The sequence below is a fragment of the Coptis chinensis genome, chromosome 6 (assembly GCF_015680905.1).
Source record: "Coptis chinensis isolate HL-2020 chromosome 6, ASM1568090v1, whole genome shotgun sequence".
Taxonomy (NCBI): domain Eukaryota; kingdom Viridiplantae; phylum Streptophyta; class Magnoliopsida; order Ranunculales; family Ranunculaceae; genus Coptis; species Coptis chinensis.
Window position 1 is genome coordinate 21,771,124 of NC_141461.1, and position 20,147 is coordinate 21,791,270.

At 38.6% G+C, this 20,147-nt stretch overlaps 1 protein-coding gene across 1 annotated transcript; it reads left to right on the top strand.

Moving 5' to 3' along the window:
* The first annotated feature begins 14,896 nt into the window (after positions 1-14,896).
* LOC147492087 (uncharacterized) lies at positions 14,897-15,340 on the top strand. The gene has a single exon (XM_086567397.1). The coding sequence runs from the start codon at positions 14,897-14,899 to the stop codon at positions 15,338-15,340; it is 444 nt and encodes a 147-aa protein (XP_086423523.1).
* Positions 15,341-20,147: the final 4,807 nt, after the last annotated feature.

A 20,147-nucleotide genomic window follows, 5' to 3' on the forward strand; every position in this document is an offset into this window, starting at 1 on the left:
GATAATCTTTGATGATCTTACATAGTGAATCGTGTATATTTTTTTTATGCAATGTTTGCAAGGACGTTATAGAAGGATAAATAGAAGTTGGTATTACACACTACCTTTGATAATTAACAAAAAAAATGGAAATAATTGGATGCAAATGCATCAAACTAACCTCTGAGAATAATTAACGGAAAATTGAAAATTGGATGCAAATGCATCCTACTAACCTCAAAATATAGTTGTATGATATGTAGTGAGAATGTCTCTACAAATATAGTTTTGCATTTAAAATGGTATTTATCATATATATTTTCGTATGATTGGGATTGTTTTGCTATTCAAGTGACTTCATTATGATTTTCACCTCATTAGGCATTCTCGCAAAATTTCAATCAAACTTCTATTATTAAACTACAAAAAGAAGTCGAAGGGTTTTATCAATCATGATTTTATTGAGAATGGGTTTTCACGTTGTAAGAAATTTGAATGAGTGATCAATATAATATTCATATCTCAGTTGCTAATATTTTCAAAATAATTTATTACAACGACACCCGTTCGTAGGATAGGTTCAAAAGCTAGTAATAATAGTATAATATTCGACGTTTTTCAATAGTATAATACACGACCTTATCCAAATCTAACCGGATTAGGGGTGGGCAATGGGCCGGGTCGGGCTAGCCCGGCCCTAAACATTTAAAGCCCTTTAAATATTAGGGTCGGGTCGGCCCGGCCCTAAAGTCAGCATAGGGTCGGGTCGGGCCGGGTCACAAGTCTAAACCTTAAGCCCTTACCCTACCCTAAGCCCTCTTTAAAGGCTTTAGGGCCGGGCTTTAGGGCCGGGCCTATATATTTTCTTTTTTTTTACTACATCAATTTTAAAACTCATTTATATTATAAAAATGTACAATAATCTACAAACTCAAAGTCCAACCAATCTAGTAATAATCCTGTATAAGTCCAAAAATTTAAAATGCACATCCACAATCTAATGAACTGAAGTACATCGAAAGTTAGGAATTTGTTCTTCCTTGTACTCAAACCTCACTAAAATTATATTTTAAATTGAAATACATAGACAAATAATTATATTATCATTTTAAAGGAAGAAGTAATAGATATAAAGAAGAAACATAATAGTTTTGGTTAAGGGTCATGGAAGTTGTTAAACTATTTGTAATATCATAAATTATTTCTATAATAGATTCAAACAAATATAATATTACATTTCTTCTAATTTAAAAGTGATTCAAGCTTTGTATATGGAAATGAAAATATTGGCTTTTGAACAAGTGATGGAGAAAGGTTTGAGATTACAAATGTCATTTTTCCTCGACAAAGGTTGTTTTTGGTTTCTATGTTACAAATGTCCGCTCAGATTTTGTTTTAATGGTGTGGAAGGAAATCTTTAGTTTTAGACTTGGCTTGGATGTGAATAAAAATATAATTTATAAGAAATAAGTGAGAAAAGAAATTGAGAATAATAAGTTATGGACTTTGACTTGATGATCAAAGGAATAAAGTCTTATTTTTTTATTAGGCTAGTGCTCATTGTTCTTCATGGTCATTAAGTTGACAAGTTTTTGTTATATAAGACAAGTTATTGGAAGTACCCTTGGGTGTAAGTGATAAATTACAAAGGACAATGTTATTTTAATTGAAAATATTTAACAAAGAGTTGGACAATTATGGTATGTGTATTTATAGTGAAAGTGTGAAACAGGGCCGGTTAGGGCTTGGTTAGGGTCGGGCTAATGAGGGCTGAATTAGGGTCGGGCCTATGTTTTAGAATTTTAGCCCTAGCCCTGCCCTAGAAGGCATTAGGGCCGGGCCGGGCCGGCCCTAAACTCTGTGAGGGCTTTATAGGGCTTAGGGTCGGGTCGGTCAGGGCCGGGTTAGGGTCGTTAGGGCCAAATTCCCACCCCTAAACCGGATTCCCCAATGATTAAAGTCTCTCCACAATGTTTTTCATTCCCTCCTATAACCTGTTTTTGCAGTTTAAGCTTGAGGAGTTGAGACAGAAGCAGAGAAGAAAAATGAGTAATGCAAATGCCAAAGTTCGTATCATCTCCATAGTCACAAAAATCTCCGATTTTTTCAAAAAAACGTAAAAAGTCTCCAATTGACAAATTACCGAATTTCAAAACGAATAAACAATTAAAACGGTAAAAGTCTCATAATTCTCGATGTTTACCGATTTTTTCCAATTTTTTTTATGATGGATAACTTTACATTATTTTATTTTAATATTTTATTTTCTAAATTGCAATTATTTGTAGAATATTGTAAGATATAACAAGGCTTTACATATATTTGTAAATTTTGAATTTGATATATGGTCGAAGTAACCATGACATGATGCACAATCAAACATTGTATACTATTTTATGTTTTAATTATTTATGGGGTTTCTTGATTTTTTCCAATTTTTTTAACGAATTTGTATGAATTAACGATTTCATCCTTGCCAATTTGTGACTATGATCATCTCCACTGAGACCGTTCGACCAACATCATCACATACCGAGTCAACTTAACGTATTGAACTAACTCCATGAGATCTCAACTTTCTCGGAGTGAACAACATTGAAAGGGTTCTTATGTTCCACCAGCTGCCAAGAGACACGTGGATCACTCAAATGAAAACGTCTCTATCTCGCACACTTGATCATTTTTTTCCTCTCGGGCCATTTAGCTAATGAAACACATGATGACAACACCATCTCGGTTTTTATCAAGTGCAATAATGTTGGAACTAAGTTCGTCCACGCTACTATTGATTTAACTAGGGGTGTGCACAGGTCAGTTTAGGTCTAAACTGACAACCGAACCGACTCTATCGATTTATATTTTTTTGGAACCAAACCGAACCGGCTTTGTTATACTAACCGAACTTAATGAACTAATTTCGAGTCGAACCGTTACCCGAACCAAACTGATTGAGTTACAGTTTAACCGATATTAACCTAATTCGATCCGACCGGCCGGTTTTATATATTTTTAAATTAAATCAATTATATAAGAAAGAGATCAGGTAAAACACCTGATTAATGCGGAAGAAGATCAGTCAGCAGCAAGAACACTTGATTAAACTAAACTTTTATTTATAAGATTGTTTATATTACAAGGGGGGAGAAAAGAGAGCACTCTTATCACACTTGAACAAAGAGAAAAATGAAAGGTAAAATGAAAGATGTTCCTCAACAAGGGTGAGGTATCCCTTTTATACTAGTCGGATCTCAAAATATAATTTGGAGTCCGCACAGGAAGTGGTTACGTGTGCTAAAGGAGTCGCAGTCGACTAGGCCACCTTGACAAGGCATACTTGTCTTTAATTTCTATCTTAAAAGGATAAGAATCCTTATAATGCTCACTTTTGACTTTAAGAAAAGCAAAAGGTAAAATGTCCCATTCAAGGGTCCCATCTAGACAAAAGCATTGCAAATCCAGCTGTAAGGATAACAATCCAAGCAAAATAATACTGATTCTGTTTTTGGTCCTTATCATGGGCCATAATGTCGGTCATTATGTTTAGGAGTGCCAAGTTGAGTGCGTAGATTCTCAGCAACTTGGATAAGGATATCATTATCCACATCTTCTAGTTCTGTGTCAGAGGAAAGGTATCCGAGATGATTAAGAAACTCATAAGGTCCTTCTTCATTAATAAGCTTGAAATTTTCCATAGCTTTTGGGCAAAGAGCCAAAGAACTGGTTCTGCTGAATTGTTCATAAAATCTGGTCTATTAGAATTGTCCAGAGATTTTGTAAGGATCAAGAATCTATCAGATTCAGACAAAAGAGTGAACTTTGGATACTTTTGTATTGAATTATATCTGATAAACCACTTAATCTGATGAAGACCAATAGCACGAATTTCTGCCATTTCTCTAACTCTGTCTTCTGCTGTAATGGTATGAAATTTCTCCTTAGATTCCGAAAGAGAAAGAGCTTTTGATATATCAAAAGGTCTTTGTTTGTGGATTCGGACCAGAAAAACTGAAGGATAAGTTTCATATTCTGTGTATTCAGGACAAGCTGTGGTAAATTCACAGTAAATAGTTCCATGACATTTCATCATAGTATTTTCTATGGCTTGGACCAATGGATAGGCCAAGAATGTTATGTTATTCTTTCCTGCTTCCAAAGAAACCTCTGTACTGATGGTGATGGATTTAATAAATCCCATGTCTAATAATTTATCGATTAAATACATATCTCCAGGAAGAAAATATTGCCAAAATATGGCTGGGAGGAGGATATGAAGATTTGGGTGCATACTATGGGTTCCTTCAGTGATGTGGGCAATACCTTTAATAATTAAAGGACAAGTTCCCAAAACAATTGAATTCCAATTAAGAATCCACTTCTGAAAATGTGAAGGAGGGAGGTTTTGAATTACTTCCGGCAAGGGTGCTGGAAGAGATATTTTGGCTTTATTCCAAAAGGATTCTGAAAAGTCTTTGGAGAGAGTACTCTAAGACACACAATCAAGGGATCTCTTTGACTTACTGGTTTTATTTTTGAAGTCAGACCAAGGTTTGATTGAATATTGGTTTATCTTGCTAAAATATTTAGCAGTAGTTTTAAGGATCTGGAGAAGATTCCTCTTATTATTATGATCAAAGGAATTGATAACATTGTCCAAAATGGACTTCTGAAAGCTAAGAAGCTTCTGATGTGTAAAGAAATTATTCCTGTTATCATGGACATAAGGTAACTCTAGATCATCAAATCGTACTTTTCTTTTACCAGTACTGTTAGATTTTCTAGAAGGATTATGCGAAGAACTCGCAATGGTGCTGAAATAATCAGACTCCAAGGTTTTACCCTTGTTGATGCTGTCAGATATACTAACAGACTCCTGAGAATAATCCTAGTTAGGGAGGCCTAAATTGTCCTCAAGGATGTTGATGAACTCAACATCAACAGTATCCTGTAAGGATTCAGAGGCCACTGGGGGCTGCTCTGTGTGCTGTCCATATAATGGATTCTCCAAATAACCAAATTGGAGCATTCTGGATTCTGTAAAAGACATCAAATTATGCCTTAGATGCATATGATATAATCCCGGAGAAATATTCTCTGAATAATGAAGAGTATGTTGTTTCCAAAATATTTGGATACTCAAAGAAACATCTGTTTTGTGAATTATATTTCACAATCTTGAACCTTCATGTTCTGCAAAGAAGAAGAAATAAATTCGAAGACCAAAGGGTGATCCTCAAAGTTAGTGTAAATACCATAATTATCAATTTTATTAATAGGAAGAATGGTATTTAGAAAAGGGGTTCCCAGTATAATTTGCTTGGTAAGATCTTTTATCAATAAAAAGGATAGAGGTATATTAACCTCATTCTTACTAATAGCAACCTTAGTAAGTTTATGTTTAATTGCAATTTTACTACCACTAGCACTGGTCATAGTTTGAGTAGTAGTTTCAAAATATTTTTGAGGAATTAATCCTTCCTGGATGCAATTCATATCTGCACCACTATCAACTAAAGCAATATAAACAGTAAGAATATATTCTTTGTTAATAATCAAAGTTATAAAAATATTCCATTTCCTAGAAAATGTAAAGGAAATAACTTCCTTAGATTGGTGTTTCTCAATTTGAAATACTTTCTATTTTAATTGAAGAATCTCCCCATTGAGATTCTGGACCTCTTTATCCAGGTCCTGATAAGAAAATTTTGCAGGTTTAGGTTTATTGCTTCCTAGGCGATCAAAGACTTCTTTCAGATTGTATCCTTCAGAATGATCAATAACATTATCCTTTACTGCTTTAAATCAAGTTTTAATTAACTTTAGCTTAGTGTCTGGGTTAGTAATGGAATCTATAAGATTCAGAACAGACTGCTGATCATTGGTTAAAACATTAATAATCAAACCATTCATCTGTAAGATAGCTTCCATGCTATCACATTTTGATTGCAACATGTTACACTGACATGGTGCTTCATCACCTGAAGAACTAGAATAAAGATCCTTTGATTCATTATCTGTTTCAGAAGAACTAGTGTTAAGTAAGATCTTTTTTTTTTTTTAAAAGGTAATTGATTAACTTAAAAGAATAAAGGTTACAAGAAGAAAAAATAAGAACATTCTGATATGACTGGACTAAGAAGGATAAAACAACCATGTACCCTTCTCACTACAACAGTTCTTAGTGAGTAAATCTAAAGTACGTAGTATTCTGGTTCTCAAGATGTCTCACAAATGGAGGTCGAGACTGCCACCATACACTTTGCCCTTTAGTTAGCCCTGCTCCATGTCTAGCAATGCTAGCCTCTCATCCCCAAATTAGTTTCCTCCAGATTGAGGTGATATTAATCCATGTTGCTTGCTTGCAATAGCTGCCATCGTGCTCCTGACTCTCCAAAGGCATATTATCTTGTTGGAAAGCTTGGACTATCAGAAGAGTCCGATTCCACCCATATATGCCTCCATCCCATTTCTATAGCTTTTGTGACTCCTTCCACAATCGCATATGTCTCCGCCATGTAGTTGGTAGAAACTCCTAATCCCCCCGCTGCAACCCCAAGGAAAGCCCCATTATGATCTCTATAAACAGCACCCCACCCTGAGATACCTAGATTACCCCTAGAACTTCCATCTGCATTCATCTTTAATACTCCAGGCGGGGGAAGATTCCAGTAACATTCGAAGATTTTTGGAGATTTTTGAAGTTTGTGGCTGAGTTTGAAAGCTCGAAGTACCTTCAAATCTCTCATCGAGTTCTGTTAAGTAAGATCTTACTTAACTGTAATCTAAGATCTTCATCAATCTCTAAATTATTAAGTTTTTGTTTGGTCTGACACCTGTTGGCATAATGACCAATCTTTCCACATTTTAAACAAGTAACATTAATCTTGTTATGTGGATTTTTATAAAATTCTTTATTAGGTTTCCAATTTTTGTTGAAATCCTTTTTATTTTTTCGAGAGTATTTTCTCTTGTAAGGTTTCTGGGCTTTGTGAGAAGAAATTTTTTTTTCCTCTCAGGAGGAATATCATAAGCAAATTGCTCACAAAATTCTCCTAATTCTTTCCTACCAGAAAGATTTTGCTTTTTAAGCTGATGCTGTAGTTTTAGATCATTACAAAGGCTAAGACCTTCCTGAATGACCTGATTAATGAGACTCCCATATGTGTGAGACTCATAAGAAATATTAGATCCTCCATTTAAATCTCTAAGCTTTTTCCTAACCTTTTCTGCAAAGAAGTTAAGGATACCATCAATAAACTTAGATTTCCAATAATGCTCACTATTAGCATCATGTAATTGAAACACTTTGGCTAAGAAGACATCCTTATACCATCTAAAATGAGATAAGGTAGGACATCTAAGATTCTGGAGCATCTCTCTATTCTTTTCAGCTGATAAGCCATCAAGTCCAATAAAATGATGGACAATATAAAGACATAAAGTATAAACCGCATCAAATATAGATATATCCTGGTTTGCTTCTGAATTAAACTCCAATTTGGTAGAGTTAAAGATTTCAAATCTTTGCTCATTAGTGAGAACATTATCCCACCAACCTTTGAGAATACCAATAAAACCATGGGTAATAAATCTACATACATCCGCATATATATTACCATGGGCTTTGCAAACACTCGCATACATGAGCATTTCCTGTAAAGTGTGATAAATCTGATAGTCAGATTTAACATCAATATTCCATGTATAAATAGTTTTAGCCTGATAAGACGGTTGGTCATTAAAATAGGCTTCTTCATACAAAATGTCTTGGGGAGTAGGTCGAGGATAATAATTCCTACTACGGCCTACATGACCCATCTTATGAGTATTTTTCTCATAAGTGACCTTGTTAATATTGGGTGAAACAAAATTTGTTTCGATATCCAAAATCTCATTTGGATTAATATCATCCTCAGAATTAGATTCCTGAGATAGAATGTTAAGATTCAATTTACTTTATTGAGTATATAATTTCTCAATAAAATCATTTTTGGATGACGGTTGATCCAACTTGAAGTTTGGAATATCCAAAGGAGGTTGAATAGATGGTTTAATATGACCAGCAAAAATATGTTGTTTTAAAGAAATATTCTTTAAAGGTTTTTTATCCTTATTTTTACTAGGATCTATCCTAGGGATATGTTTAAGGATACTTTCAGCATTATTCTCAATTCTAATTAATTGAGCTCCAATAGTCTGTAAACACAAATTCGTATAATTATTTTGTTTACAGATTTTATTAATATCTTCAATACTAACAGATTTGTGCATATCTTCTTGGGGATTGATATAAGCTACAGTTTCCAGACTGTCTTTCAGCTTTAAAGGTGTCGTAGGAGGATGAACGGCTGTCATCTCCTTTTCATCAACCGTTGTCCATTTCTTTTGATGAAATTCTAGAACACCAATATAATTATCAACAGGAGCAAAATTACATTTCTTAATAGTAATGTTCTCCTTATTAGTAGCAACAGGTTGAGAAATAATCTCTTCATGTACTTGAGTAAGACTTACCTCTTTATTAGGTAAATTAATATCCTTATTAATTAAGGTATTATTATTATTATTATTATTATTATTATTATTATTAGATAGCTCACTATTTAATTTGGCCCTAAGCCTAGCCTCTTGTTTGGCTATTAAATAGTAAGTCATCTCTTTTCTCAGAGCTGCACGTTCAACTCTGCCATTCAGGATTTTATGATCCTGATACTCAAGACAAAACCATTTTGCAAGAGTAGTTCGATTCCTTTGATGATAATCATAATAATCATTATAAGGTCGAATCATAGGTTTCAATTCTGTAGGAGTAAAATATTTACTCAACTCTTCATATTTTAATTTATAAAATTGATAAGTTTCATAAGGTGTATAATCTATTATAAAACAAAATCCATTTCTGACGCTGTGGGAGATTCCCTAGCTTTTTGTGTATAAATACCATGTGGTATTTGTTGATTAGAGATACGAATCTCTTCTACATATTGATTATACTGAGATATGGATTCAGTATCTGAAACTGAATGCCTAGAAGATTGTGGTATGGAGATCTTATAAGAGGATCTCGAAGACAAACTTCTACTAACAAAAGGTTTCTTAAAGTTCAATATAACTTCACCTTCTGTTGATTGAATTATTTGATCTAAATCATTATTAATGATTAGCTGTGGTTGAACAAATAAGCTTTTAGATATCCATGAATCTGGAAATTGGATTTCACTCCAAGGAATCATCCTGGGTGTTGCTACACTAGAAGTTAAAAGATTTGTGTCAATTAACACAGTCTTACCTGGTGTAGTTTTATGTCATGCATTTGGTGTTAGAGTTTGTAACACCTTATAGTGAATTCTATAAGTGATTCCAATCACCTCAGATCAAGGTAAAAAGTTATAACCTTTAGCCTGAATTTGTAATGATAAAGAATCATAAAGATTTCTATCCGATAAAGATAAACTTAAATTAGGATAGACATCAAAATAGACTGGTCCATGACAAAGACTAGTCTCTATAGCTCCCATGAGGGACGGTAAATAGTCGAGACATCTAGCATCTCTGAGAGTTGCTTGAATACAAGCATTCATACCCAAAAGGGTCAAAGGTCTGAAAGCAACCTGTATTAATCCTATATGAATAAATTTATAATTTTTCACATAAGGATATAAATCCCGACGACATAAAAGATGCAAATTATTACTCATGGAATGTAAACTAATAGTTTGTTCCATAGTTTTTATTGCAATTTTGCTGGTCAAATTTTCCATCCAGCTACCATATTTATATATGGTCTTGGGATCCATATTAGGAATCGTCCATTTATTCATTTTGTCCTGTGTGTCGAGATCATACTCGATTAATTCTGTGTTCTTAATTGAACTCAGATCATCATTATTTGATGATTGTGCCATGGGTGTTGAGGTGTTAGTGCAAAACAGGTAGAGTATAATGAATTATAACTATACCAAACAGTAATATTAAAACTATTCATGATGCAATTGTTGATACATCGTCTTCTTCTCCAAATATTATAAACAGTACAATCAAAATCAAGTCTTTAATGTTTATATTAAGTAAAACCACGTCTGTCAACGCCTTACGGGTGCAAACGGCCTAAACGCATATCCTGCTAAACGGCACTGCATAATCCTTACGCGACTTGGGTGACGTCCCAGAGTTACCAATATAAACGCAAAGAAACAAAAATGACCTATTGCTTATGCAAATAGTCTTATATCAACAAGAATGAAATTAAGTGATCCTAACTTCATCTCTAATAAGATATTATTCATAATACTGGAAAGGAAGAGTCAACAGTATTTTAGGATCCAGGCGGACATTCTTGTGGTCGGAAAACCGAACCTTTTAGCAAGTAGTCCTTAAGAGTAACCCTCACGTTTTTTTTCTTAATCATACTAATATCTCTTACTTACATCTTTTTAGGAAATAAAACAATTAAATATAATTGTAAGACATTTCCTCACCGTTATACACTAACCTCAAATTAAGCTGCCATGGTTCTGATACCAAATATAAAGAAAGAGATCAGGTAAAACACCTGATTAATGCGGAAGAAAATCAGTCAGCAACAAGAACACTTGATTAAACTGAACTTTTATTTATAAGATATATCGGGCCAGATAGGTTGACAGCCGAAAGTCTAACAACAACCTTACAGCCGAAACTCACCACTAGATCACCCAATCTAAATTAGAAATCAAAGGCCCAAATATTGCCTTAACTAAATAGAGCAAGGGTATTTTGGTAAATTACTTTCTTTCTCTCTCAAATTTCATTTCTATTTTCTGATCAAAACCCTTACCTTCTCACTCTTTCTCTCTCTCCAAAAACCGAAAATTTCCATTTTAACTATCAAAAATCAAAATCAAACCGAACCCAAAACAAACGCCTCTCCTCCAACAAACTATTCTATTTCACGTACCCAAATTTGAAATCAAAATATCCCAAAACTCCCTATTTTCGATTTTTCAGCACCCAAATTTGAAGAACCCAAAACCCCCCATTCTCGATTCTCACAAGGTATGTACTTTTTAAAATTTTGAAATATTTGTTCAATTTTTTTTTTTTTAATTCTCGAGTTTGTTTTTTTTTTTTTAATTGATACATGCAGTTTTTGCTAATTCTGGAAGTGAGAAAATAACCTTTTTTTTTTTTTGAGTTTAATTTTTTAATTCATATTCAAATGTATATTATTTACTATCCTTCATTTTGGGACTATATGTTTGAGTGAGTTTGTTAACATGTCAAAATATAAATTATGAATTATTAACATATTTTGTTTGAGTGAGTTTTTAATTTGTTACTTCTGGAAGGTGTCAGATTACTTGATAAGAGTGGAGACAATGTGGTTAATAGAAGTAGCAAGTCTGATATACCGTATAATTGTGTCTTGTACTATACATTGTTAGCGTGTGGTTATTATTGCTTGTGAATTTAGTTTGTATGGAATTGTTTCAGATGGGAAAACCTTTAAGAATCCCCATTGTCCATATGAGAAGGAGCGTTTGGATGTAGAACTGAAGTTTGTTGGAGAGTATGGGCTCCAATGTAAGAGAGAACTCTAGAGGGACATGGTGTCGAACAGGCTGGAAGTAGATATTAAGGTGGAAAAGCAAACTCAAAGTCAAGATGGAAGATTTATGGGGGCAGTCTACAGCAGTCTATAGCAAGTTTAAATGTGAAAGTGCAATCCAAGCAGAATTAATAGAAGGGATTCTGGTTTCAATAGGGGTTCAGGTGGTGCATATTACTACAGTGATGTTGGTGGTGAGAAGCAACTAACATATTAGTATTTTCATTATCTAGTTTGTAATATTAGGTGGGTGATGGGGTTTAGAATGTGTAAGAGAGTTTTTGTGTGATAAAATACAGCAAAGTACTTCTATTTTAGCGTTAGATAAGTCTTTAATTTAATTGTATGTTACATATTCAAGTGTATGTTACTTCTGTGTGTGATAACATTCATCATCCATTTAATTGTATGTTACATATTCAAGTGTGATGAATATGAAGAAATGGTATTGTTCGGCTCTATGTTTCCGAATAGAAGGTTTGAGTAGTCTGCAGATGTATGTTGTAAGAAGTGACATAACATATAAGTATGACAGTTATAGTGTCATATCTACTCGTAAAGCTTATATACGGCAATGTATAAGCTATGCACGACACTATATAACAAAGAAAGTTTATATACGACAATATATAAGCTGTCTAACAAGAGTATGAACATTCATTGTTCATAGTCCAACAAGAGTATATAAACATTCATTGTTCATAGTCCAATGGCTTCAAGGCATGAACACTAAAGTCTGTTGATTTCTTGTGAAATACCAGGGATTAATGGCTTCAAGGTTTGTTGATTCACACACAAGGAATACCAAACAATGGAAACAAGAGAAACAACTCTTAATATTATTAACTCAAACCAAAACTAAAAACCCTAATACAGACTACCAGCCTTTATATAGGCAAAATACCCTAATTACCACAAAACTCGAAATTTTTCAAAAATGGAAAGTTTTGGGATAACCACATATTAAGAAACTAATAATCAAAATAGAACTAACCCAACTGACCAAATCAAAAACGGACTCTCCTATCAAAAGATATAGCAAAAACAAAAATTTCCTAAAACGGCAAAAAACGTGATTTTGAAGGCTTAAACGATGGATTTAGGGCCCGAGAGAGTGGTGCCCATAGCAAAGCTGTGGGTTATGCTTATTTTGACGTTTCTAATCAAATATGGCCGCATCCATGTCTTTCCGACTTTGTTGCCAGCTTTTCCAGTTCATTGACATACGCATCATATGCCAAGTTCTTTTTTTTTTCGCTAAAACGTAATTGATTCAAAAAAATTAACAGGTTACAAGAAAAAAGAATATGAAGTGTAAGATCTGTATAGTATGGATTTCATCATATGTGAACCCACCTATTACATCCAAAATTTAGCTTATGAATCGGAAGTAAGTAGTAAAATGGTTTTCCAAGTTCCTCACAAATGGAGGCTTATTGTCCCACCATTTACTTTCTCCATTTTGTAAAGCAGCACCATGTCTCGTGCAACTGTCCGCTCCTGAATTTGTTTCTCTCCATGTAGCTGATATATTGATCCATGCTGCTTTCTCTCTTAGTTGCTTCCATTTTGATCTTAGTCATATGCCAAGTTCATTAGCATATGCTGTAGTGACCCGTAATAGAGCCGTGGACCAAGTCAAAAAAAACCAAGTGGAATCAAACAACAGGGGGACAGTAGTGGAATCAACCCTAGAAGCAGACGCGGTCCGGACAAATGGATAACATGATGACACGGAACCCTAGAAGCGAGGTGAGAAAGTCCGGGGGCACCATGACGACATTTGAGGCGATGGAACCCTAAGGTGAGGTCAGAGGAATGACGTCAGAAGGGTTAATGAAGGAAAACAGGGGCAAGATAAGAAAGGTGGGCGAGGGAGCATAGAGAGGGGGGACGTGAACCCTAAGAGGACAGGTGGGAAGATCGCGACCAAAGGATAAGGGGGAGGATCGACGGACAGGAAAAGGAGGAGAGACGGTATAAAAAGAATAGCATATAGGAAAGAGAGGGAGAGAAAAGAAGAGAGAAAGAAAAAGAAAGAAGAAAAGGGAGAGAGAGTGACATTAGTAGAGAGTGGGGATTTCAGGTTGATACATTTGGCGCCGTCTGTGGGGAAGTGAGCAGAGGGTCGAAAGTCAAGATGGCACCGGGCTAGAAACAAACCGGCAAAGCCAAAGAGAGTACCAAGGCGAAAGGAGGACACCGAAGCAGGGATAGAGGAAGAAGAAGGCGGGGGAGCCGACTTAGAAACAGAAGAGACGCGGCTCATGAGGGAGGAGATCGGGAGGCTAAGGGAGGAGAACGATGGGTTGAGGAGAGAGAAGGAAAGACACGAGGAAGGGCTGGACGAGGAAGCAAACGGTGACTCGGAGGAGGAAAAAGAGGAGCCCAACTTGGTGGAAAATCCGGTGGCAGGCTTGACGATCGAACAAGTACAAGATCTGATAGATAGGGACAGAGAAGCAAACCAGCCGAAAGAGAAAAGCCGGGGAGGAGCGGCCAGACAGGTGGTGGCCGGGTTGAATCGCAACCCGTTGATGAGCGGGATCTGGGCTTCGGAGGTCCCAAAACGCTTTAACCAGCCCCGATTTGAGAGATAATGATGGAACCGGAGATCCGGCGGATCATATCCACCACTTCACCAAATGGATGCCGCTATGGCAAGAACCAAGGTATGATGGGCTGCGGTGCATGATGTTCCCAGCAAGTTTGAAAGGAGGGGCGTCGGACTGGTATTACCGGCTGCCAGCAGAGAGTATAGGGAATTTTCAGGAGTTGGAGCAGGCTTTCATAGGGCACTTCATACACCAGAAGAAGAGGACGGTTGACATCGCGGCCCTATTTAACGAGAGGCAAAAATCAGCAGAGACAGTGAGAGAATATCTGTGCCGGTTCAAAGCCGAAACTCTGAAGGTAGAGAACTTGGATGAAAGAACCGCGATCATCGCCTTTGAACGCGGGCTACGGCCGGGGACGGGAGTACATCAGTCCGTCGCCAAGAATGAGATTGCCACGTTGCACGAATTATATCCCCGGGTGGAAAAATACATCAGGTATGAGGACACACTGCCGAGGGAGTCCAGGAGAGCGGGGAAAGCTGTTCTATCTTTGGACAAGGATAGGGAGCACCGCAAAGGGAGGAATGCAGAGAGGGGAAGCGAAAGGTATCGCGGATACAACCCAAGGGTGGAAAGAACACGGGAAAGAGTTCGGCAGGAAAGAATAGAGAGAAGAAGCCGTACTGGGAGATAGAAGTGACGCCGCTAAACAGACCATTGGGGGAGATATTACCACTTATTAAAAACCTGCAGGGATATGAGGGACCGCGGACTAATGGAGCTGCCAGATAAACCGTTCTGCGAATATCACCAGATGCGAAATCATGAGATGGATGACTGTTATGCTTTGAAGTGGATGGTGCAGAGATTGGTGGATAAGGGCAAAATGAAGGAATTTGTGAAAGAAGCACAAAATGATGACCGCATGCAGCGGCAGGGTCAACTGCTGGGGACTATACATGTGATTTTTAGTGGGGAGATATTAAGTCATAATGCGCATAGAGATAGGGTGAGGAGGACCGCGAGCATCCAACAAATCAGTAGTAGGGTCTCAGTTCCTCGACCAAGAATGGGATCCACCGAAGATCTAGATATGATCGTCTTCAGTAGGTCTGATTTGCAAGCAGTGGATTCCCCTCATGAGGACGCATTAGTAATCATGGTGGCGATGGGAAATTATCTGGTGAAGAGAGTGTTGGTGGATTGTGGAAGCGCGTAGATCCGTTGTTTAAAGGAGCTCGGAAGAGATGGGGATGGATCCTGGACAGTTGAGGCCTCCCCGCACCAAATTATATGGATTCAACGGAAGCATGATGGAGCCCGTGGGGGAACTCTTGTTGCCGGTGACCGTGGGCCCTGTTATGGTGTTCGCGTGGTTCATGGTGGTGGATTCCACCTCCCAATATAACGCGATCTTGGGTAGAAGGTGGATTCACGATATGAAGGCTGTACCGTCTACATATTATCAAGTGATACGATTTCCAACTCCTTCGGGTACATTCGAAGTCCGCGAAGATCAGGTGACAGCCAAAAACAGTCATAGGGGAACAGTGAAGCGGTTGGTGCATAAGACAGAGGATGAAGGCCCCCACCCGAGGAAGAGACGGGCATAGCAATTACAGATCGGCTCCACGGAGGTGAAAGGGGGACCGGCGGAGGGGTCAAAGACTTTAGATACAATCGAAGTGGTGAATATTGGAGAAGGAGAGGAAGAGAGGCTCATCTCGGTAGGTTCCAGTCTAACGGAGGAATGGAAAGACAGGTTGATACGGTTCTTGTCGGAAAATAGGGATGTGTTTGTGTGGACGATTAAGGATGTCACAGGGTTAGACCCGGAATTTGCGTGCCAAAGGTTGCACATGAATGAAGATGCCGTGCCACGGTCGGTGGAGTTCGCGAGATATCGGCACGAAGTATCGCGGAGAGTATTCGTGAAGAGGTGTTAAGGCTGAAGGGAGCAGGCATCATACGAGAAATCGAATTCACCGAGTGGCTGTCCAATGTGGTCGCGGTGCCTAAAAAGAATGGCAAAGTGCGTATGTGTGTCGATTTCACAGATGTGAATAGAGAGTGCCCGAAAGACAGCTACCCTATGCCACGGGTAGATGAGTTGGTAGACAGGACGGCAGGGTATAAAGTATTCTCGTTCATGGACGCATCAATGGGATACAACCAGGTGGCGATGTATGGTCCGGATCAGGAGAAAACCGCGTTTGTGGTAGAAGGTGGCACCTATTGCTACAATAGGATGCCGTTTGGGCTGAAGAATGCGGGAGCCACGTTCCAAAGACTGGGCGAGAAAATGTTCGAAAGCAAGATTCGGAAGGGAATTGAACTGTACATAGATGATATGGTGGAAAAGAGCATGTCGGAGGAAGAGCATTTGGAGGGCTTGCGGGAGACTTTCGATATATTGCGGAAGTATAATTTGAAATTGAATCCCGAAAATGCACATTCGAGTAACCATCGCAAGTTCTTGGGCTACATTGTGACCCACCGCGCATAGAGGCTAATCCGAAATGATAAGGGCTTTGATAGAAATGTCATCCCCGCGAGAATGTAAAAGAGGTAGAAAATAGGTTCATATCCAAGTCATCCGACAAATGCATCACGATATGTAGTATATCTTTGAGACGCGGACTTAGCATATGACGGAGGAGTGCGGCGGCATTCCAAGTATTGAAGAAGGGTATTTGAGCAGAGTGCCCTTGTTATCGCGGCGGAGGAGGAAGGGAGAAGTTGTACCTGTATCTAGGGGCCTCCGAATCGCGGTGAGCTTCGGTCTTGATCGCCTAGTAGATCGAGTGGAGAGTCCGGTGTATTTTCAGAGCAAAACACTCGCTAGACGCAGGCGAGATATAGTAGAATCGAGAGGTATGCACCGCCCTCGATCTTTTCGACTCACTCGGCTGAAGCCCTACTTCGAAGCCCATTCAGTTGTAGTGGTTACCAACCTACCCCTTAAGCATGCATTAAGGACAAAGAGTTCGGGAAGAATGTTGAAATGGGCAGTGATGCTCAAATCGCGTCTTGATAAGAGCCCAAAACTGTAGTTTTAACCCCTTAATAATCATAATGTTAGACCAATTATGTGAATAATAAGTAAGAGTTAATACCGATTACGTGTTTTATGCATTTCGGGCTTCAAAGTCCATTATGCTTGCAGAAAATGTGCCACTTTAGCGAGATAAAGGAGCAAAAGTCGCCAGAACTTCGAATGCCATATCTTTGGACTCGGACCTCGATTGAGGCCTACCTTATGTCAAAACGACCGGCTCGGAAAGAGCTTTGCAATGGTCCAAGCCTTGACCCAATCAGAGGAGCAGAAGTGGACGAAAAGTCTGTGGAAGCTAACTGCAGCTGAAGAGGCCTTTTTGATCGAAAAGAATTGGGTTTTGGGCCGATTCTGCGGCCCAACCCATGGCTCCAAGCCCATGCACGAATTTTGGATCTGGATGTATAAAAACAAAAGCTTAGCTCTTTGTTAATAGTAGCTAGTTAGACCTAAATTAAGATATAGAATTATAGATCTAGTTTTATTAATTAAATGAAGTTTTAGTTCCATTTAAATTCTTGTTTTAGATTAAATCTCTGAATCATTGTTCTTGATTGATTAGATAAATAAAGTAGTATTTTTTATCAAGTTCGAATTTGTCATTTCCATTTTAGATCTAAATTCAATTTTTGTCATTGTTTTATTCCAGCCATTAAATTAGATTCATTATTGCTAAATTAAGTAATTCTCAATTTCTCACATTATGTTTAGTTTAGATTCAATGGTAAATGTTAGATTGATGACTCAAGGCTAAACCTCCATTAGAGGGGTTGATGAAGCCTTGATGAAACCTTAGTTGTTTAGTATAGAAACGCGTTGTAGCATCTATTCCACTCTAGAAGTCGCGGCGTTTAAGCCATGAGAATGGGTGGGCGACCTCACATGCTAGTTAGTACTTGGTAGAAATGCCATGAACACTAGGGATTAGACTCGAATTCTTGCCGAAAAACGTAAGAATCGAGATACCACAATCTGTACTAGGTCATTAAGTTGGATTCGAGGTGGATTCGATTCCCCTCTAATTCCTTTATCTAGAGTCAAACAATAGTATTTCCATAGCATTTGTAGTTAATTTCTAGTAATCATCTTAATTAAGTATCGTAGTATAATATTTCGTGAAAAGCTCTCATTGACTTAAGAGTGACTAGTTAGACTTAGAAAACAATCCATGCTAGGAACTAGAGGGAACGAACTTCAGTGATCTCCATTTAGTGCAATTCGCATTGAGAGTAGAAGCTTTGATAATAGACTCGTAAAAGAATAGTTCTAGTTTACTTACGTTTTGGATAAGTAGTTCATTACGTAGGTAGACTATACATTTTACATTTTATCACGTACGAGATACAGTATCAGACGAGGACCGCGGAGAAAGTGCAAGAAGTGGCAGAATTCTTAGCGGAATTCCCTGCTGAGGATCCTAATTGGGGGGAAGAAATGATTATGGAACCAGAGAAAGACGGGGAACTAGGAACGATGGACCCCTGGGATAAAAGGAATGGATGGAGGATATTCGCGGATGGGTCAGCCACAGATGAAAGTAGCGGCATAGGGGTGGTGCTTGTTACGCCTGATAATAATAGGATAGAGTTTACGACAAAATTGGGATTTGCGGCGTCAAGCAATGAAGCGGAGTATGAGGCAGTGATAGCAGGTTTGGGGATGGCTGAGGAGGTGGGGGTCCTAGAGCTGATAGTGTATTCGGACTCGAACCTCGTGGTATGCCAGGTTAACGGAGGCTTTGTAGCTAGATGTCCGAGGATGGCAAAGTATCTGGAAGTGGTGCGGGAAAGGGCCAAAAGGTTCGCAAAGATCCAGTTTGTACACCTGGGTCGGGGGGAGAACAGACATGCCGATGCACTGGCATATGTGGCGGCGGCAATGTCGGGGTCAGAAGAGAGGACGATAAGGGTGGGGAGATTGGACCGACCTAGCACTGAAAAAGGGGCGGAGGCATGTCAGGTAACCGAGGAAGAAGAGTGCTAGACCGATCCCATCAGGGATTTTTTGCGAGGGAAGGGGGTGACGGACAAGAAAGAAAGGAGAAGGTTGGAGCGCATGCGGCCAAGATACGTCTTGGTAGAAGAAGAGGTATACCGAAGAAACTTCAGTGGGCCATTGTTGAAATGCTTAGGGTCTCGAGTATCTAAGGAGGTATTAGCGAATCGCACGGGGGGAGCCATTCAAGGGAAGAACTATCGCGACACCGGTTATTGACACAGGGATACTTTTGGCCTCATATGAAAAAGGATGCAGTGGACTTCGCATAGAGATGCCTCAAATGCCAGAGATTCTCACAGCGGATATTCGCACCTGCTAAACCCCTACACAACGTGTCAAGCCCATGGCCATTTTCCATGTGGGCAATGGATATAGTAGGACCGCCCCGCGGCAAGCGGGCGGAGAAGATACATCTTTGCCGACAAAGAATGCACTACTTCACAAAGTGGATTGAGGCCGTTCCGTTACAGCAAATCAAAGAGGCACAAGTGATTAAGTTCCTATGGGAGAACATCATATGTAGGTTTGGGGTACCATATGCAATAATCGCCGACAACGGGACTCAGTTCACGGGAGCAAAAGTGGCAGCATTTTTACAGACATATCGGGTGAGGCAGGGTTTCTCGGCTCCTTACAACCCCGAGGGCAACGGACAGGCAGAGGCGTCCAACAAAACGATTATGAACAACTTGAAAAGGAAGTTGGAGGATAAAAAGGGTGCCTGGGCCGATGAGCTGAATCATGTGCTGTGGGCATATAGAACCACCCCGAGGACAAGTACCAAGGAGACGCCCTTCGCCATGGCGTACGGAGTCGAAGCTGTAATCCCTTCAGAGATGATCGCGGCTACGGGGCGAACCAGGGCGGTGGAAGATGGTTCTAATTGGCGTATATTGGCTGGAGACTTGAACTTGTTGGAGGAGAAAAGAGATACCGCGCGTATTCGGCTAGAGGAATATCACCGAAGGCTGCA

Excerpts from the sequence above, each read along its gene's own strand:
- LOC147492087 (XM_086567397.1), top strand. The coding sequence starts at position 14,897 with ATGGAGCTGCCAGATAAACCGTTCTGCGAATATCACCAGATGCGAAAT.